The sequence below is a fragment of the Aulonocara sp. 'chitande type north' Nkhata Bay genome, linkage group LG3 (genome assembly GCF_057382095.1).
Source record: "Aulonocara sp. 'chitande type north' Nkhata Bay isolate Kocher_YH1m ecotype deep benthic linkage group LG3, A_spYH_male_GT1.1, whole genome shotgun sequence".
Lineage (NCBI taxonomy): Eukaryota > Metazoa > Chordata > Actinopteri > Cichliformes > Cichlidae > Aulonocara > Aulonocara sp. 'chitande type north' Nkhata Bay.
This window is the reverse complement of record NC_141346.1, coordinates 6,567,978-6,589,482: the sequence shown is the minus strand read 5'-3', so window position 1 is coordinate 6,589,482 and position 21,505 is coordinate 6,567,978. Positions and strand designations below refer to the sequence as shown.

Genomic DNA, 21,505 nt, shown 5'->3' with positions numbered 1-21,505 from the left:
TTTATATGGATACGTCTGCAGGTTTCTAAGTAGTTGTTCAGTAAGTAAAAAACTACAGATTCTACTAATCACAACATTAAACCCAACATTAGCAGGTTCCCATAGCCAGTGCTGGCAAAGGTAGGTTAGGCCCAATCAGCTCTTACTGGCTAAGTAAAACAGAGACATTTAAAAAGCAATCAGAGTTAATGAACCATCAAACCACCGAGATCACTGGATTAAAGTTAGGCGACTTTGGCAATATCAGCTGCTGAGTGAGCAACCTGAAAAATCTGTTTAGTAAACATTACAGTCGTCTGAGTCCCGCTCGTCTAAATCGCCATCAGAAAATTAACAAAGCGTACAGAAAATGAGGAAAATCCGACGTTAATTCTGAAAAACCAACTATCTTCAGTCATTTAGTTAGACTCAGTCAATCTGGTCTGAACAGAGGAAGTGATGATTACAACAGGCAGATAAGGAGGACATGTGGTACATGCAGCTAGGAGCCGTGGTTTCCTGAGTAAAGGTTAATGTTTGATGAAAACAGGTCACTTTCCTCTCTTACAGACACGACATGAAGCTTCAGCTCTGTGAGTCAGTCCAGATTACAGGACAGAGAAACGCAGAGTTAAACTTCTAAATTTTAAAGAGTTTATGCAATTGAAACAGTTTTCTGTCATTTGCTGTATCTTCATACACTCGAGTTAAATATGAGGTGCTTACAGGAAATACACTACTTGATTTGTGTCCAAACACACAAACAAATATCAGATACAACCAGCCTTAGATAAACAAAAGAAGTAGTGATCACTTCTTCTCACTAAGGAAAAAAAACCAACAGATCTGAACAGATTTCATGTGAGAGAAACTATCAGCGAGAGCTTCCAGCTGCTGAAAATAGGCTCTTTACCTTTGACCTTTAGTGTGTGTTGGAGCTGTGATAAAGAATTGAAGAAGGGAGGGTTTGACTCACCGAGGAGCAGAGCGACAGATGAAGTCGGCATGTTGTCATGTTGGAGACCGACAGCAGAGTGATACCTTCAGCTTCACCACTTCCCTGTTAACATCATCAGCTCGTCACGCTGCTGCTTCTCCACAAGGACGAGCTGTTTCTAATACACTCGTCTTCATCAGAATCAGAGAAACTTTATTGATCTCAGAGGGAAACTGAGTTATCATAGCAGCAAATATACAAGAAACAACATATAAAATCAGTGTAGAAACAGAGATATGATAACAAAACTATTAAGATACACAGATGAATACAGAGACATGGGACTAAATATAAATATACATATGAACGTGAAAAGACAAGCATACAGTCCTGAGTGGACATAAATTATATGTGCAGTTTGCTAATACTGCAGTTTATGCAGTCTATGAACAGCTCAATGCTCCTTCTGAGAACAGGAAATAACAAAGAGAATACAACTTTATTTATATAGCACATTTAAAACCAGCAGTACCCCAAAGTGTTTTACAGTAATACGATCATTTATAGGAGGGAAACATTAAAAGCCAATAAATACACCAACAGGTGGAGCGCACTAATTTGCTGCAGTGCAGTGAAAATATGTAAAAGAAAATACAAACACAACTCGACTAGGAGATTATTTAACAATAAAATAAAATAATTAAAACTACATAAAAGAACATTTACAGGATACAGACAATAACTAGGGAAGGCTAGATTGAGTAAATCTTTTTATTAAATTATGACCCCTGTGACTTTGCCTGTAAGCTTCTCACTGGGAAGCTGCAGTTTCAGATCGCTATGAAAGTCCCGTGACCGACTGTCACTGCAAGGCTGCTGAGCTTGAACAACTGCCTTTACAAACCCAGTTACACAAGATCTGGGGGCCTTCGTAAAATGTAAATAACAACAGAAAGAACTGTTTCACAAATGTCAGATTTCATTTTTTATTCACAATAGTATGCAGAAGTCATTTAGAAAAAGACTGAGGTTGTGATCAGGAAGATTTTTCATTTCATGAAGTTTCTGCATCTATAACCAGAAATGGTGGAATTATGTAAAAACATACAGAAAAATGTGTCAGTGCTTCTTTAATTACCTTATTAAGCTGAGAAGACATCAGATCATCTTTTTTTAATGGAGTGTTTGCCCAGGGTGCCAAACAGGCTAGCCTCTGCCTATTACTAAAAACATAAATAAAAACATTTAAGTTTGTGGTTTTAAGGTGAAAAAATGTGTAAATTTTCAAGGGGTATGAAGACTTTTTCAAGCCGTCCTAATCCCACAGATGATCTTCTGTAAGGGAAGTGAGTCTGGAATCAATGAGGCAACTAGAAAAATTTGCATTTCCTGCGAAAATGCAGTGTGGATGCTTTAAAGCTGAAGCTGTCTGCTGAAAAAAGCTGAAAAAGTTGAAAAAAAAAAAAAATGCTGCCCTGAGCAGGATTCGAACCTGGCCCTTCTAGTCTCAAGGAAGCTACTCATCTCACTGCGCCAAACTCTTTCTCACAAAGAAGAGGTGGAGAGACTGACAATTCTGCTGAAATGAGCAGAAGCTGCAGAGAATTGAGGTGAAAAGAGTTTTTTGCTGAAAACAGCTGAAAAAGCTGGGATTTGTGCTGAAAAGTGGTGAAAAAACTGAAAATTCTGCTGAAAAGGGATGAAAAAGCTGAAATTTGTGTTGAAAAGAGTTAAAAAAGTTTAACTGTTAACTGAAAGAAATGTTGCCACAAGCGGGATTTGAACCCGGGCCTCCCAGTCTGAGAACGGATGCTCATCTCACTGAGCTAAAACACAGCTCAGCCCGGCGAGCAGAAATAAGTGACCACATTGATAATGTGTTCCATTCATTTCAATGGGCAAAAATATTGCCAAAAAAAATTCAATATCTCAAAAAGTATAGAAGTTATGAGCACCAAAAGATATAGCCGGCATTAGCAAAAAATAGCAGAATAGTTTAAAATTTAAACCGTGAAAATCGGCTGAAAATTGTGGAAGTAGTTAAGTGCCAAAAAGTGTACGGAAGCAACTAGAATAATAAAGTATAAAGATTAAAGAGAAACAGGAACTCAATATCCACACAATTAAACACCTGGTTGGTGGCAGAGCCTGTAGTGTGGATGGGATTCACTCTGAGTTCCTGAAGGCTCTCGATGTTGTAGGGCTCACTTGGTTGACAGGCTTTTGCAACGTTGCATATCTGGGGCCCTTGACTCTCAGACTCGGGTAGTGGTCCCCATATTTAAATATTGGGGAGTGAAGGGTGTGCTCAGACTTTAAGGGGATCACACAACCTCAAAGTACAAATTTTGACCGAATTTTTCTTCCTTTGAGCTGATTGGTTAACGTCATGTCAATCACAAATTTAACAATCCAATGAGAGAACAGATAGGTTTGGCTGTTGGAGGGGTGCTTTACTGAGCTTCAGGTCCTGGAGGTAGTTCATTCTTATGGTTCTTATGGGCTAAAATTGTTGGTTCTTCAGCCTAATTACTATTAGGCTGGTAACAATAATAATTATTGTTATTATTAGTTTTCTTTTCTTTCTTTTAAAAAAACAAACAAAAAAAACCCAAATCTTTTTTTGCACACACACCAATTTGCATCTTTGCATTTATAGATGCACAAACATAAATGTTTTAGATATTTTGGTTTACAAGGTTACAAAGCTCAGTTCACAACTAGTCGGTCAGATTTACAAGTACAAAATATTTATGACCACAATTTGAGCCCATAGATGTGTGTGGAGAATCAGTTTGTGTTGAACATGTTTCACCTTCACGAATCCTCACAGTCAAGGGTGGAGGAGACAGGGAGGCAGGAACCAATGAGAGACAAGGAGGAAACTGAAAAGAAGAAAATAAAGAAGAGTGAAATAAATGAGACAAGGAGAGAGTAGGCAACGAAGGAGGAGTGAAGGATGAAGGAAACTTTGAGACAAGAAGATAGAGGCAACATAGGAGGAGGCAGGAGATAAAGTGAAAGAAGAGAAGGGTAAAAAGAGTAAAGAAGCGATGAAGGAGACATACATAGAGGAGGAAGGAACAATGAGACTGGAGAAGTAAGAATGTGAGAGTGGAGAAGACATGGTGGAAGGAGGGAGGAGACAAGGAGGCAAGATTTCTTTTATTTATTTTCAATCATGTGACTCCGACGCCCTCTGCTGGTCAGTGCTAACGTCACACAGCTCACAGAAGAAACATTTCCCTTTGTTTGCACTCAGGTTTATTTCTGATGTCATCACTCATCTCTGTGTCTGATAGAAGAGACAGGTTACTGTTAATGTTTGTCTGACTGACACAATAAAGCCTAAACATTTATCTTTACTGACTTTAGTCACTTTGAATCAATAACCAGGATCCATTTACCTGACTTTACCTGTTTAAACTCATTTGTGCCTTTAATGCTACATGGAATATACAAAGGAGCACGAGGAAGATGAGGAGAGGACTGAACAGCGCTTGCCTTGCCTGAAGATCATTACCTCTCCTCACCAGCAAGTCTGCAGCTCTGACCTCAGTTTCCATCATTCATTTTCCATTTGATCTTCTTCTTTTGTGGTGTCTGTAGGCCCCAAAGACCTGGGCCTTCGCATGATGTGCCCAGTCACGCCACCCAGGTCTCACTGTCATTGTCCACATGAGCTCTAAAGTCTCCAAAGATTCACTGGATGAAGAACCCTTGAGTACCCCACCCAGTGACCCCCAACAGACTGGCTGCTCTCAACTGTTGTTTGGTGCATAAATACAAACCACAGTCAGGATTTGTTCACTTTCTAAAGATGAATTCATTTGTTCATGATTCTCTGGACCTCTGTGGTTAGTCCACATACATGTACGCCCAGCCTACCTTCGTTCTCACCTGTGTGGCGACGTCAGTGTTGTTGTGTATGAGTGAGTGAAGGACTGAGTTTGAGTTTCTGTCTGTTGAACTGAACTCAGATTATTTGTAATTTTTTATTTACTGAAAATGTTTAGAGACAGTCTGAATGTCTGAGAACAAAATGCTTTTGTTCATTTGTCCATTTTTGAAATTGAGGTGCTGCGATAGTCCAAAGCCGAGACCCTAACATTGAATGAAATGTGTTGGTGGGATTTCAGAGAGCTGTGCATAACGTACATAAACGTCAGTGAGCTGAAGCAGCACTGTGAAGAAGATCACGTTTTTCAGTAGTCTTGAGATCAATGTCTCATGGAGGCGTCACCTGTTCACCTGTAATGACCTACGCCTGTATTCACACCTCTGCTCGTGTGATGACTCACATGATCAATATTCGGTCAATGACCTTCAGGACAGAGGTTAGTGTCACAGTTTCAATGTAGAAACAGACACAGTTACTCTTAATGACCGCTTTGCAGAGACCTTCATCAGACTGCTGCACATTAATCATGATGCTCTGTTTTGGTTAGTTGTCCATTAAAGTAGAAATAAGCAGTGACTATGCCACCAGTTTTGTCTTTGCAGCGTAGAGTGACATCACTTCCTGTCTTTTCAGGAAGTGTCAGGATGTCAGGATCCTTTCTTTATATAAAAATTAAAACAGCGTGCTGTTATTCTGATGATTAAATGAACGTGTCATGAGGGCCAGAACTGAGCAGAACCCTGGAGGAGAAGCAGGGTTTAACAACATTTATTGGTCTAGCACAGGTTAACACTTGGCAGTAGCAGAAAACAGCCACACAGAATGCAACAGTGACTTGGCGTGAGAAACCTGGTAACGTGGTTGTGGACCAAAGGCGGAAATTGGGCTGGAAGGGTAACTGGAGCGTGACAGCTTAGGTCTAGCTGTCAGGAGAACGGAGTTAGAAGAAGGGGAAACACTGGAGAGGGTAAGTTTAGCTGTATTTATAGCTCACTGGGAGTTGGAGTGAAAAACGCTTTGAGGGAGGGGCAGTGTGAGTCCAGGTCAGTTGGATGGTGTGAGCTGGCTGATCTACGTTCCACAGGTTTGGATGGAGCGGGATGGCAGGCCGGTGAGGCACGGAGAGATTTCCAGAGTGAAGGTAAGTTGTTCGAGGTCCAAGGGATGAGCTTAAGGTAGAGTAAGAGACGTGGAAAACTAAGGCACACGAGAACAAGGGACATAAAAGCCAGCTCCAACATGGAGTAGCTGACTAACTGGTGGAGAAGGAACGTCAGTGTGAGGCTTAAATATCTCCAGCCTGATTGCCAAAAATCAGCTCCAGGTGAGTGGAGCAGATGAAGAGATTATGGGCCTGCTTGGGGCGGATATGAAAGAGGTTCAAGAACCTGGTGGAAATTTGCAGCCACTCACCTCGATTGTAACGGAATGACACACCAGTAAACTCCACTGATTTGTTGTTTGTTTGAGTTGATGCTCCCCACTCAGGCTCTCAGCAGCTTTGGCTAAGTGGACAGTAAAGGTACTGCAGGCAGGTCTTGCAAAATAAAAAAGCACATTCTTGAAGGTTAGATGTTTATTCCACCTCAGCTGTGGGATGAACAGTGTGAAAAAGCTGTTTCATGGATTCTATTTGCAGGTTTACGTCCTGTTTGAGTCTCACTTTGCTCATATTTGAAGCTCATCATCAGAAAGTAACAAAGCATACAAACTCTGAGAGAAATTAAATTTGACTCAGTTGACATGATGGAAAATTTGTAAACAGAAGAGGAAGTGAAGACTATACAACAAAGGCCGGTCAGACAAACATTTAATACATGCAGCTAGCAGCTGTGGTTTCCTGAGTGAAAGCTGATATCTGATGATTGTTGGCTGATATCTATACAAACCATCATGTTACAGAAACTGAAAACATCTCTACTTGATTTCCTCTTCACAATATGACAAACAAATATCAAATAAAACCAAAACACAAAAGAAGATGAGTGAACTCTTCCTGTCGCCTAAACAACACATGAAACTGTGGACAGACCTGAACAGATTTGATTTGAGAGTCAGTCAGTGAGAGCTCACACTCTGTTAGTGTGTCTATCTGTGACAGATGAGTGAAGCACTTCAGTGTTTACACTCAGTGTTTGTCCTGGACCATGGTTCACTTCATCAACTCACCTGCAGTGCAGACAGCAGCAGCACACACACACCTGCAACAGGAGGTCAGAGGTCACTGAAGGTCAGAGGTCACTAAAGGTCAAAGGTCATTTAAAGACACTGTTAATTTAATGTTACAGTCACATAGTCTTTGGCTGTTGCCAAATTCAGAGGCCGCATTTGTAGGCCGAATACGTCACAGTGAGGCGATGAAGGTTGTTCATATTTGAAGGCTCCTCCAAATGTGGCCCACAAATGCGTCCTCTGTCTCCCCAGATTTGAAGGATGGGTCTCGCGAATCCTTCATGGGTCACCATAAATGCAGCAGCAAGGCGCATTAAGATCAAATGAATATCGTGGAGGGGAAATCAACAGAGGACAGGAAATCTCTACCTTATCCCACTGGGATTCAGCATTCTGAACAAGCTGAAGATGAGAGAGCAGAGCCTGGCTGATACCAAAATAAAGACTATCACAGTAATCAAGCCTGGATTAAATAAATGCATGAATAACTTTCTAAAGTCAGCAGATTACAAAATGTTCTTATTTTTTGCCCTGAGCTGGAAGAAGTTGGCTTTTACAATATTTTATTTAAAATATAAGATTTACAAATCTTTGTATTCTTTGTTTATTTACACATTTTTTAAATTTAAAATTTTTAGAAAATGGGTTTACATTTAAATTTGTCCAGAACAAGAAGCTTTCAGATTAATTTAGAGACAGAGGTCAAATACACATCGCAGCATGACGAGGAGAAAAAAAGTCTCATCTTCTTCAACTCTCAATTTCTCTTGCTTTTATCGCTCATTTATGTCACCTGCTAGAATGTGTACCTGTAGTGTTTATGGTCAGGCTGGAGTAAATCACTTCTGGTTGGATGACTGACATCTTATTGGCTGACTCTCTAATGGTGACCTCGGCATATGCGACATCATTTGTAGAGGCTGGCTGGTGTCTCCCTGCAGAAATGATGTGATGTGAATGAACATTGGTGATCACTTCACTGCTGTAGGATGTTTAGAAGACTTTCATAGACAGTCTGATGTTACAGGTACAGGATTCAGGAGCAAAGACTCGTTGATTATGGATTAAGCAGAGCCATGATGGCAGCATCAGAGTGATGAGACCACAGAACACTGTTCCCGTATCATACCACCTTAACAAGTGACAGCCAATCAGGAAAAACAACCCACACTGGTGTTTGTGTCTGTGGGGTTTTAGTCTGAATCTAATTTCTAGGGAGCGATCCTAAAATTGAAACCCTGATGGAAGCTGTCTGGACGTGACTTTGAATGAGAGATAAGCCAAGTTTATATCAGTAATACTTTTCATTTTTATGGACCCACTTCCAGAACTTTTAAAACTTTTCAATTGGGCCATGGGAACGCATCAGTCTAAAGATGTTGGGACCCAGTGCTCTACAAAATAAATGCAGACAGGAAAGTCCCTCAGATTTTCTCAAGTGAAATTTCAAAATATTTTAATTTGCTGCTTGAACCAAAAGAGCCCAGGTGGGTCAGACAGATATCATACCTGTGCGTTTCTTCCAAAGAAGCTGAACTAGAACCAAAACCAGAACCACAAGGACCAGAGAACCTACAGTAACTATGACTGGGATGATGAAGGAGGGATTAGGAAGAGGAGGAGGAGAACAGGAGATATGGATGTTTGCTGATGTTTTTGTTGTTGGTGGTGTTGGTGTTGTAGGATCTGCAGGAAAGATATGAAGCTGGGTCATTCAGTTTGTTATCAGCTCAACAGGTTTAAGCTTTAAGAGGAAACAGTGATCTGACCTCTGACCCTCAGAAAGCTCTGAGGAGATGATCCAAACTCATCAGTAGAACACCAGTAGAGACCTTCATCAGACTGCTGCACGTTAATGGTGATTATGTGCTCTGATGTAGGTCCAACAGGACGTCCATTAAAGTAGAAATAAGCTGCGGCTGTGCCACCAATTTTGTTTTTACAGCGTAGAGTGACATCACTTCCTGTCCTCACAGGAAGTGCAGGGATCTCCAGGATCACATGTTTATCTGAAGAAAAGACCCACAGAGTGATGTAGAGGTGGTATAACAGTCTGCTGTTAGTCTGATGAAATGAATGACTTCATTACCTGATACAGTGATGTTGACTTCTTCACTCTTCTCTCCAGCTTCACCTTCACACCAGTAAACTCCACTGACTGGGCTGAACTCATCAAAAACACAGGATGGACCATTTATCTTCCCAAAGCCCCGCCCCCCTGCTCCACATGACTCAGTCGCACTTCCTGTGTCCCTCTTCACCGTCCATCCATCAGAGCCCAGCTGACCGTCACATGTCAGAGACACTGAGGCTGCTGTGAAGAACTGCTGAAGGTTTGGACTGACGCTCAGAGAGACTGGAGGACAGACGGACAGTTTCTATCAGTGTTTACACTCAGTGTTTGTCCTGGACCATGGTGCACTTCATCTACTCACCTGCACAAACAGTCAGTGCAGACAGCAGCAGCACACACACACCTGCAACAGGAGGTCAGAGGTCACTGAAGGTCAGAGGGCCGGAACCTGTTTCAATCTGGTCTTGTTCCAAAAACATCACATTAAAGGGGGGAGACCTTTAATTCGCTTTGAAGGTTCTGTTTAGGTTTTAAAAGTACATTTAGACTTATAAACATCACACAAAGCGCCAGCTCAGTTTTAACACATGCTGACGAAACTATGTTGGTACACTTGGTCTGAATGAGGTGGGCGTCATATCTGTTTTGACACTCCAACACCCTGCACCTAAATATTTCCCAAACTAAGCAGATTTTGGGGAATTGTTGATTATTGGCAGCAGAAGAGAAACTGCTCCCCACTCAGGCTTCATGAAGACTCAGCAGTTTGGATGGATGGGCAATGGGGAATAAAAGAGTAAGGGGTACAGCAGGCAAGAAAAGCATTCTCAGGATTAAACAGTCAGAACTTATAAACCAAAGCCATGGGATAAGGGTTAGTTGTTTATTCAGCATCAGCTGCTGAATAAAAACCTGGAGAAGCTGCTTCATTGATCTTTATTCACAGGTTTGAGTCCCAGTTTGCTTCTGTTTGAAGCTCATCATGAGAAAACAAAATACACAAAAGTAAGGTAAATGACAAAAACAGTCTCCAGTCCTTTCATTAGAGTCCACATGAAGGAAAGTTTGCTCTCTATAGTGGAAGTGAAGACTACATAACAGACCAGAGGAGCATGTGGTACCTGCAGCTAGCAGCTGTGGTTTCCTGAATGAAAATTGATCTTCGATAAAAAAAAGAGGTTGCCTGACTTCTCTACAAGTCAACATGTTACAGACAACAAACTGGATATGAAGGTCCAACTCTCTGAGTCCAGAACACACGATGGATCTGAACTTTAAAACAACAAAAACACTAAAGAAGAAGAGTGAACTCTTCTTCTCGCATAAACGTAACTTCAGACTTTGGACAGACCTGAAGAGATTTCATTTTAGAGTCAGTCAGTGAGAGCATCCAGCACACACTCTGTTACTGTGTTATAAGATAAATGAACGCTATGAGTGAGTGAAGGATTTCAGCGTTTGACTCACCGAGGAGCAGAGACACAGATGAAGTCTTCATGTTGTCGGGACGACGACTGGCAGCAGAGTGACACCTTCAGCTTCACCACTTCCCTGTCAAGATCATCACGCTGCTGCTTCTGGACAGCGAGGACGAGGAAGAGCTGGTGATGCGCAGTTAGCTGATTTGGATCAAAGCTGGCTCCTTATTTGGTACAGAGGAGGGAAGTAGAGGGCGGAGGTGGCTGTGAGCTGGGGTTTAAGAAGCTGCTGTACATCCAATCATCCAATCAACACTTAGGAACTCTTTCAAACCAGCAATCAGCAGCATCCACCTGCCTCAACAGTCAACACACACATATCCATACTCACATCTCAGAGAAAGCAGAGAAAGATGCACACCATCCCGTGGGAGGAGCCAAACATCTAAAAATATTTGACCATGTGATCATGTATCATGAAATTTACCCCCACCCCAAAATCAAACATTTCTCCCCTAAAAGAAATGGACTTGGGGTTCAGAGTGTGTTTGGGGAGTGTGGGTTCATCTTGTCTCCACACTGGGTGAGTGCTGAATATTTGTATATGTGTGTATGAGGGTGGTGTATGTTTGTGTCTGTGTGTGCATGTTTGTCTATGTCTATGTGTCAAGTCAGGTCTCACATACTGGCTCACTCCCGGCGGCTGCTTGGCATCCGTGACTCTGTCAGGCTACTTTGGGGGGTGGAGGGCCCTCAAACCTCGGGCCGCTCTGGTGCAGCTGGCTGCCGGCCCTCTCTGACTTCTGTACTGTGGCTGCTGGGTGACATCCCATATAGGCATCTCCTCAGCTCTTTCAAAGAGGGTGGAGCATCCGCCCATCCGGTGGTCCTTGGGGGGGCAGAATCTATGGCTCCCCACACCCACTATCAGATCTTTACACGGAAAAACCTTTTGAATATAAGTGCACACAGGTGTGCGTCAAGATGAACCGAATCAACCTTTTGGGACTGCAGGGAGGGCACTGGCTGCCTCGAGAGCGAAATGCCGTGACCTGTTATTGGAGATACAACATCAGGAAATCTGGCTACCTGTGATTTTACCATATTAATGGCTACTTTTAAAGCATTCCTTGAGCTTGTTGAGACCCACATTACAAATGATGTTACATCCTCAGATCAGAGCCCCAAATAAAGCTTATTGTTATTCATGTTTTTATTATTGGCTCCAATGGAGAGGTTGTTGTTCAGTTCCACCTGGAAACACAGATCCCGTTTGAGTTGCCTCAGGAAGCTCATCTAGTGCAAAACTGCCAAATCAAACATGCTGAGCTACCGGCTCCACCTGTTTATTATTTATTAATAATAAATTATAGAATGTGTTACTGTTTATCTGCAAGACCTTCATTAGGAACCTGGAATTTTTAATCATTATGCTATTATTATCATTTCAAAATGCCAATCACTGGCTGTCACTACAGGTCTGTGCTGGACTTTCAGTAACAGCCACTTCCATGCAACAACTGCCTGAAGCATAGTACACTAAAAATTCATTCTTTACAAATCCCTTTGCAGCCCTGGCAAAAGCCTGCTTTTAGTAAATGGTAGAAGGACTGGTTCTTATGCAGCACTTATATAGCGCTACTGTGACGCCACAGCCTGGGTTCAGTTTATCAGCAAGAGATTTTTATTTAAACAAAGTAATAAAATGAAGGCTTATTTTTGGTCAAGACAAACATCAAAGTTGAAGGCAGCTGGACATTTGGATGCAGAATGTACACTTTTTAAGCAATGGCAAGAAAAACAGATGAGCAGGGCCTTCATACTGAAAAACAGGACAAGCTCTAAATCTTAGCAGGGAGCTGACGGGACTGGCAGAGAGAAAATCCTCTTCTTCCCATCCTCCTTTAAATTTGATCTGGGAAACTCCATCAATAACTCAGCCCTGATGCGCAAGAGAACGAGAATGAGTAGATGGTTAAAAGAGAATCCAGGAGATGGAAAGACAAGACGAATAGAGGAGCAGAGAAATTATCACAAGGACCCACAGTGGACAAAGGGTCATAATCATATTTTGTGAAGCAATAACTTGTTGGATAACAGCTGAATGTGTACCTGCAGTGTCCTCGGACTGGAGAAAACAACATGTGAGTGTGTATCTGTAATTTTATTGGCTGACTGTCTGAAGTTCATATCCTGATAGGTGACTTGACTCAGACTTGATGACAGCGTCCTTTCTGCAGGAATGAGAAAGACGAGGATTTAAACACGAGACAAATAATAAAAGATTCTAAACCGAAGACGTCTGCCGGCATGGAGCACAAACTGGGAGTCATCAGGACGCTACAACACAGAGCGAACACCATCCCCACAGACACAGCAGCCAGGAGGAACATCACATCAAGAAGGCCCTGAGTAAATGTGGTTATCCCAGCTAGTTAGATTAGATTAGATTAGATTAGATAGAACTTTATTAACACTAGCATCCCCAGGCTTCGGGTGGGTTCCTCTGGGAAATTCGATTTCCAAAAAAGCACAGCACCGACAGAAGTTACAGAGTTACAGAATATTATATATATATATATATATATATATATATATATATATATATATATTCACACACACACACACACATATATAAATACAGAGACAATATAAATAAAATATACAAAGGGGATAAATAGAATAAATAGGAATAAAAAATAAAAATACAAGTGAATTGCACATTTCAAGTATTGAGTCTATTGCACTGTTGACTATTTACAAAAGTATTGCACAAAGGTATTGCACAGTGAGGTGAAGAGGCACTACAGCTTAGTTGTTCCCCCCTCCTTTGTCCTCCTGTTTCCCCTCCCTCTCCCCTCCAGAGAGGAGTTAAACAGTCTGATGGCGTGTGGGACAAAGGAGTTTTTAAGTCTGTTAGTTCTTGTCTTGGGGAGAAGCAACCTGTCACTGAACAGACTCTTCTGATTGTTTATGGCCGTGTGCAGAGGATGCCCAGCATTGTTCATAATGTCCATCAGTTTCTTTAGTGTCCTTTTCTCTGCCACTGTCACCAGAGTGTCCAGCTTCATGCCGACCACAGAGCCAGCCCTCCTGATCAGTTTCTCCAGCCTGGATGAGTCCTTCTTTGCTGTGCTGCTCCCCCAGCACACCACAGCATAGAAAAGTACTCCAGCAACCACCGACTGGTAAAACATCCTCAGGAGCTTCCTGCAGATGTTAAAAGACCTCAGCCTCCTGAGGAAGTACAGTCGGCTTTGGGCTTTTTTATACAGGTGCTCTGTGTTGCATGACCAGTCCAGTTTATTGTCCACCCACAGCCCGAGGTACTTGTACTTGTTGACCACCTCCACCTCCTCCCCCTCTATCTGAACTGGCAGTGGACCTTCTCTGGACCTCCCGAAGTCCACAACCAGTTCCTTAGTCTTTGAGGTGTTGAGTTGCAGGTGGTTTGTGTGACTCCATGCGACAAAGTTCCTCACCAGACTTCTGTACTCCTCTTCCTGATCATTCCAGATACACCCCATGATGGCTGTGTCGTCTGCAAACTTCTGAATGTGGCATAATTCAGAGTTGTAGCAGAAGTCAGAGGTGTACAGGGTGAAGAGAAGAGGGGACAGCACAGTTCCCTGTGGGGCTCCTGTGCTGCTGACCACAGTGTCAGACGTGATGTCCTTCAGCCTGACGTACTGTGGTCTGTCGGTGAGGTAGTCGGAGATCCAAGCCACCAGGCAGGGGTCCACCTCCATCCTGTTCAGTTTTTCCTGAAGCATACAGGGCCGGATGGTATTAAAGGCACTGGAAAAGTCAAGAAACAGGATCCTGACCGTGCCTTTTCCCCCATCCAGGTGTGAGTGGGCTCTGTGTAGGAGGTACAGGATGGCATCCTCCACTCCGACACCCGCCTTGTATGCAAACTGTAGTGGGTCCTGGGCATGTTGTACCTGTGGTCAGAGGAGGTTGAGGAAGAGCCGCTCTAGAGTCTTCATAAGATGTGACGTCAGTGCCACCGGTCGGAAGTCATTCAGCTCATTGGGCCGGTTCCTTTTGGGGACCGGGACGATGCAGGATGTCTTCCATAGGGTGGGCACTCTCCCCAGTCGCAGACTGAGATTGAAGACTCGTTGTAGCGGCTCCCCAAGTTCAGCAGCACACGCCTTTAGCATCCTGGGACACACCTTGTCTGGGCCTGCTGCCTTTCTGGGGCGAAGCTTCCTCAGTTGTCTCCTGACCTGATCCACTGTGACACTGGGAGATGTTTGGGAGGAGGGAAGGGGGGGGGATGTCTTGCTGCTGAGAGAGGGATTGGAGGAGGGGGGTGTCATGGTGTCAGGAAGGGGGGGAAGCGAGGGAGGTAGGAGAGTGGGGATTGGACTCTGTAGTGAAGGTGAGGGTGAGGGTGGGGGGGTTGTGGGCTGGTCAAACCTGTTGAAGAAGTTGTTGAGTTCGTTTGCCTTCTCCACAGTCCCCCCCACTGTGCTTTTCTTGGTGTTGTGGCCTGTGATGGTTTTCACACCATTCCAGACCTCCCTCATATTGTTCCTCTCCAACTTCTGCTCCACCTTCCTCCTGTAGGTGTCCTTTGCTTCCCTCAGGCAGCGTTTCACCTCCCGCTGTGCTGCTTTCATCTCCTCCTTCACTTTGCTCCTGAAAGCCTTCTTCTTCATGTTGAGGACAGCTTTGACTTCCTGTGTTACCCACGGTTTGTTATTAGGATAACACCGTACCGTCTTAGCAGGGGCGACCGTGTCCACACAAAAGTTGAGGTAGTCTGTAAGACAGTGTGTCGCCCCCTCTATGTCCTCACCATGTGGGCTCAGGAGCACATCCCAGTCTGTGGTGTCATAACAGTCCCTCAGAGCATCCTCCTTTTCTGGGGTCCATCTCCAGATGGAGCGCGTTGTGACCGGCTGCCTTTGGACGAGGGGTGTGTATTGTGGCTGTAGGTAAACCAGGTTGTGGTCTGACTTCCCTAGTGGGGGGAGGGGGGTGGCTCTGTATGCATCTCTCACATTAGCATACAGTAGGTCAATTGTCCTGTTGCTCCTTGTGGGACAATTCACAAACTGGTGAAAAGCAGCCAGAGTAGAGTCCAGTGTGGCATGGTTAAAGTCTCCAGATATAATAATGAAAGCCTCAGGGTTTTGTGTCTGAAGTCTTGCTGTGACTGTGTGTATTTTCTCACAGGCAGCTGTTGCGTCGGCCCTCGGAGGGATGTAAACACACACACAGATCACATGACTGAACTCCCGAGGTAGATAATATGGCCGCAAGCTAACAGCTAGCAGCTCCAGGTCCGGACGGCATACCGAAACTTTAACGGAGACGTGTCCAGGGTTACAGTATCTGTTGTTAACGTAGACAATGAGTCCCCCACCTCTGCTTTTTCCGCTGGGCTGCGTGTCCCTATCGGCTCTCACGGATGTGAAACCGCATAGGTCTACGTTAGCCTGCGGCGTTAGCTCGGTTAGCCACGTCTCCGTGAAGATAAACAAGCTGCACTCACGGTATAGTCTGTGGTTGTTCAGAGCGCACAGTTCGTCAATCTTATTCTGTAACGAGTTCACGTTGCCCATGATCACTGTCGGGATTGATGGTTTGAATCACCTCCGGTGATCCGCTCTCCTCGCTCCAGCTTTGCAGCCTCTGTAGCTCCTCTTTAGCTCGGCCGGGATGTTGTGTCGCATGCCGGTCTGTCCCTTTGTTTTTAGTGCCAGCAGCTCCGCTCTCGAATAGATGAAGGAGCTGGTTCCAGAAGTTTTGAAAAGTGCATTATCCATCTTGTATCGCTATATCTAAGAGGTATAAGTAGAGGAAGGTGAAAAAAAGTTTGAAAAGCCTAGTCTAAAAAAGTTAAAGTTAACAAAAAAGGTGCGGTGTTGCAGAGCTACTTGGAAAGGCTGCCGTCACTCCAGCGCCATCTTTGATTTTGCTAGTGATGTGTCGGTCGCGAAGGAAACGCTCAGAGCCGACTCTTTGACTCTTTGGTGTGTGGTAGTAACAGGTAAATGAACATATTTTTTCAATTATTTGACTATAAATACACAAACAATACACACATGCTTTCATGCTTTCAATTGTGTAATTTAAGTGATCTAGTAGCTCTGTTTGGAAGTTCAGTTAAAGCTAGAAATGTGTTTTGGAGTTTGCACGTGCTTTGTGTCGTGGTCCTCGTGCCTCGCTGGCTCACTCTGTGTTTGGCAACATGTTTTGTTTGTTTTGTTTCCTTTGCGCTCTCTCTCCTCTGCTGGGGCGGTGCTCATTACGGGCTCCCGCCCCTGGCCCACGCACCTGTGCTCACCGTCACACCTGCAGCCGATCCCAGCTGATTTGGAGCACTATTTATGACGGCGGACCTGAACCTGTATCTGTGAGTTTGAGACTATCCCTAACCTGGACGTCTTTCTCTGTGTGTAATATATATCTATATTTTTCATGTAAGATAAGTTCTCTGCTAAACAATGTGAATGGGGACAGTTTATAATTGAATTATAGTATATAATTACATAATTATTAAGGAAAATTTATTTTTCCATGTAAAATGTTTAATCTAATGAGCTCTGGGGGGTTTGACACACTTTATACCTTGTTTTTTGTTCCAAAACAGCAAAGCTGCAACCAGAATAAGATCTAGAAGACCCAGAGAACCCAGAGCAGCTACAGGTGAGATGATGGAGGAGGACGATGTAGAAGGAGGGGAATTGAGATTGATAGTTGTTGTTGGTGGTGGTTTGGTGGCACTTGGTGAAATGGTGGTGGTGTCATAGACATCTGCAGGAGAGATGATAAAACTGGGTCATTGAATTTATTATAAGCTCAGCAGGTTTGCTTTAAACAGGAAGTGATGTCAGTGTTCTGACCTCTGACCCTCAGAAAGCTCTGAGGAGATGATCCAAACTCATCAGTAGCACACCAATACAGACCTTCATCAGACTGCTGCACGTTAATGGTGATGTTTTTCTCTGATTTAGGTCCAACAGGACGTCCATTAAAGTAGAAATAAGCTGCAGCTGTGCCACCAATTTTCTTTTTACAGCGTAGCGTGACATCACTTCCTGTCCTCACAGGAAGTGCAGGGATCTCCAGGAATCACTTCTTTATCTGAGGAAAAGACCCACAGAGTGATGTAGAGGTGGTATAACAGTCTGCTGTTAGTCTGATGAAATGAATGACTTCATTACCTGATACAGTGATGTTGACTTCTTCACTCTTCTCTCCAGCTTCACCTTCACACCAGTAAACTCCACTGATTGGCTCGCTTTGCTTATCAAGCAAACAGGATGAACCATTTAACCTCCCGAAGCCCCGCCCACCTGCTCCACATGACTCAGTCCCACTTCCTGTGTCCCTCTTCACTGTCCATCCATCAGAGCCCAGCTGACCATCACATGTCAGAGACACTGAGGCTGCTGTGAAGAACTGCTGAAGGTTTGGACTGACGCTCAGAGAGACTGGAGGACAGACGGACAGTTTCTATCAGTGTTTACACTCAGTGTTTGTCCTGGACCATGGTGCACTTCATCTACTCACCTGCACAAACAGCCAGTGCAGACAGCAGCAGCACACACACACCTGCAACAGGAGGTCAGAGGTCACTGAAGGTCAGAGGTCATTTAAAGAAAGACTGAGGCTGCACAGTTTTTTTTTGTTGTTGTTTTTTTTCTCTCAGGAAACTTTTTAATCTCCTGAAGTATCTGCCACAATCTAAGGAGCTTGGAAAGAAAAGCGTCTGGACTTCTTTAAGTTGCTTGAAGACGTTTCACCTCTCATCTGAGAAGCTTCTTCAGTTCTAGGATCAAACGGTGAAGAGACCCACATTTAAGCTCAGTGGGAGTTTCCCCCTGAGAGGGACAATGGACCCCCTGATGATCCTCTACCTAATCACATGAGCCAAGGTGTGGTAATGGGTGTGGGTCACAATCAGCCAGGGTTTTACTGCTACTACTTTGTACTTTCTTACTTTGAGTACATTTCCTAGTCTGTACTTTTTTTTACTTTTACTTGAGTTAATAAGTTGAATCAGTACTTCATCTTTTACTGGAGTATTTTTGAACAGTAGTATTTGTACTTCTACTTAATTATGGAAGGTCTGTATTTTTGCCAGATCTGTGAGCCACGCAGATTAAACTACACAAACACCACCGTGCACTGTAACAGGAACAGGAAGTTATAAAATACCACCGAGACAGCAACGCAGGTTAGCCTGTCTTTTCCTGTTTTCTATACATTTTTTGATCAGATGGCAATCAACGGTAAACATCACAGTGCACAGCATTGTAAACAATGGAGAAGGAACTGTGCATGGATGAGCTTTCATTCATGTGCAGAGAAGAAAGTGTGGGACTAAGAAGCCACCCTTCAAAAGCACAGTTTTTATTTTCAGATTTGCGGCCTGTTTCACTCCCACACTGCTGCTGTTTAAAGGTCATCATGTCAATGGGAATGGGAACTTTAACAGTCAAAACCATCTGTGGTTGTTTGAATACACTCAGTCCTCTTAATGGAAAATTGGCTGTGAATAGAGGAAGTGAAGACTAGATAAAAGAAGGGACGCAGTCAGAGGACCCTGTGCTTCATGCAGTCAGAGGCTGTGGTTTCCTGACTGAAGAGATGTTTGATGAAAAGAGGTCAAGTCTCTTTTGTTCTTTTGGTCTTCATGTTACTGACACTTAGCTGGGCAGAAAGTTTAATCGCTGACTTAGTCCAGACTATATGGTGACTTTCCTGCAGGATTCCAGGTTAAACTGCTGAGAGTCTGAACCTCTGAGAGGTTTGCAGTGATGATGAGATCGATTTAAACCGAAAAACTTTCATCATGCATGTTTGAAACCATTTTCTATCACTCTTCATACATTTCAGTTAAAACTGTGAGCTCCATTATTCAACATTAACATCACTTCTTGGTTCCTGCCCAACTTCACAGCCACCAATCCAATGAAACCAGAAAGACATAAGAAGGAGAATGAACTGTTCCTCTCGCCTTGACGAAACTTTTCAGAATTTTTACATGAACTTTAAAGTCAGTAGCTGCAAGCTTGTAACTGCTGAAAGGTTGTTTTCCTGCCATATTGCTTGTTGGAGCTGTGATAAATAAATCGGTGATTTTAGTGTTTGACTCACCGAGGAGCAGAGAGACCGGTGCAGTCTTCATGTTGTCTGGATGACGACTGAACGTCAGTCTGAGCAGCAGAGAGACGCCTTCAGCTTCAGCACTTCCCCGTTAACAGTCTTCAGTACGTCACGCTGCTGCTCCATCACAAAGAGGCAGAGCAGCTTCTCCAGCAAACGTCAGTGAATGAGATGTTCCGTTGGGTAATTCAGCTCCGAATCTATAATCCTTTTAAAAAACAAATTCCCTTTTCCTACAAAATGTTAATTGAACTCACATGTAGTTATAAGGAAAAACAGACTGTATGTGTCCAAGTCCAAACACTAAATGTATATCATCACTTTAGCTCCATCTTTGTAGAAGTAGTCGGTTTAAATCTGGTTTTACTATCTTAGAAAACATTATGAGTTGCAGCAGTTTATAATAACTAAGAAGCTGTAAAATTAAAGGTGTTGAGGTGGCAGGCAGGATGTAGGACCCAAACGCAGGACTAGTGATGTGTCCTGTGTGTCGAAGCTTCGAATCGTGCGTCGGGTAATCGCGGGGGCGTTTTTCTGAAGCGCGTATCGAGGCTTGCTTTGATTACGTATGCAGTGACGTTCGAGGCCTCGCGGGCAGTCCGTACCACGTAACTGATTCAGGGACTGGTTCACCGGTTCGCGCCAGATTCGAAATAACATGGGCAGGAAAACAGCTGATTCCCCATCACACCGTGTTGTGGAATTGGATTATGTACGTGCTACATAGTTACTTGTGCATTTCTTCTTCGATGGAACCAGCAAGGAAGAGATTTTTTTTTTTTAATTTTGTCTCTCCTAATAAAGTATGCACACAGTAATAAATATCACAAATGATAAACACCAAAATATAAATAAACAACACTACACATCCTATAATCTGATTTCTGTCTTTTAGTTTATTAAAAAGTGAAGCACCAAACACTAGTTTGTGTCATTATCCAGATGTACATAAGGTTTACACATCATTATAATCAAAGAGCCCGCTTCACTTGAATTGAGTAGTAGAACAAATGAATCATCACAATGCTTCGAACCATGAGTCGACCAATTGGATGGAAAGCTTCAGTTCATCATGAGGCTTCATCTCACCATCACTACGCAGGACCCAGAGACAGAATGATTAACTAAAGTGGCAGCTTTATTGCTGGAGAACATTCAAATAGAAATAGAAGAAAACAAAACTAGAAACTCAAAACTTAAGCCCAAACTAGAAACCCGGGAAAGTAGAAAATCAAACCAGGAAAGAGTGAACCAGAACATTACCAGAAGCACATAGAAAACAAAACACAGTACAGTGAGGGTACAACACAACAACTAACAGAGAAACACAAGGCTTAAATACACAAGCAGAACTACGAGAAGATGGGGAATAGGTGGTGTTGTGATATTTTGATACCATCGTAGCATTTACAGGATATTGTTTTATTGTGATATTATACAGAAAAGAGTTACTCAATAAGGCCCATTTACTAGTTGTTTTTCTCTTTCTCTCTGACCCAAGAATTGATGTGTAAGACTCACAGGCTGGTACCCCAAGGTCGAAAACACCACAGAGACGAGACCACTTCCTTACTCCCATCCTCCCTTTTTCTTTATCTCTTAGAAAAAGGCTCGTTAAAGGCCAGGTGGTTTGTTTCAGAATTCACTAATGAAAGAACTCTGTATTCTATGTCTAGGAGTGTATTTTGCTGGGATGATCATAAAATGTAGCTGAACTGATAAACTACACACAGGATACTTCTTTGCTCACAAGGCAGGAAGACGTTTCCTTATTTGGTCTGTACCGGAACTTGCTGACACACGAACCTTTTTTTCTCTATATAAGCTGTTGTATACTTAATAAACCTTTGAGTCGATTGGGAAGGCAACCTAAAGCAGTCTCTGTTTTCTTGTTC

The 21,505-nt window shown here is 43.2% G+C and overlaps 1 protein-coding gene and 1 long non-coding RNA gene across 2 annotated transcripts; one reads left to right on the top strand and one right to left on the bottom strand.

The window, feature by feature from the left end:
* Positions 1 to 3,733: 3,733 nt before the first annotated feature.
* LOC147333696 (uncharacterized) lies at positions 3,734 to 10,679 on the bottom strand. The gene is made up of 7 exons (XM_086285829.1): positions 10,531 to 10,679; positions 9,425 to 9,466; positions 9,079 to 9,345; positions 8,759 to 8,998; positions 8,499 to 8,675; positions 7,799 to 7,924; positions 3,734 to 3,801 (listed from the first exon to the last, which is right to left on the bottom strand). Exons 1-7 carry the CDS (start codon positions 10,559 to 10,561, stop codon positions 3,734 to 3,736), a joined length of 951 nt encoding a protein of 316 aa, XP_086141955.1. The 5' UTR covers positions 10,562 to 10,679.
* A 5,957-nt stretch (positions 10,680 to 16,636) lies between these two features.
* LOC147333695 (uncharacterized) lies at positions 16,637 to 18,438 on the top strand. The gene is made up of 3 exons (XR_015125776.1): positions 16,637 to 16,851; positions 17,089 to 17,144; positions 17,702 to 18,438. It is a non-coding gene; the product is annotated as an uncharacterized LOC147333695 (long non-coding RNA).
* Positions 18,439 to 21,505: the final 3,067 nt, after the last annotated feature.

Bases quoted from the DNA above. Each gene is read 5' to 3' on its own strand.
- LOC147333696 (XM_086285829.1), bottom strand. From the start codon at position 10,561: ATGAAGACTTCATCTGTGTCTCTGCTCCTCG. The intron at 9,467-10,530 runs GTGAGTCAAACG...CTCCTGTTGCAG, and splicing joins ATCTGTGTCTCTGCTCCTCG to GTGTGTGTGTGCTGCTGCTG. The intron at 8,676-8,758 runs GTCAGATCACTG...TCTTTCCTGCAG, and splicing joins GAGCTTTCTGAGGGTCAGAG to ATCCTACAACACCAACACCA.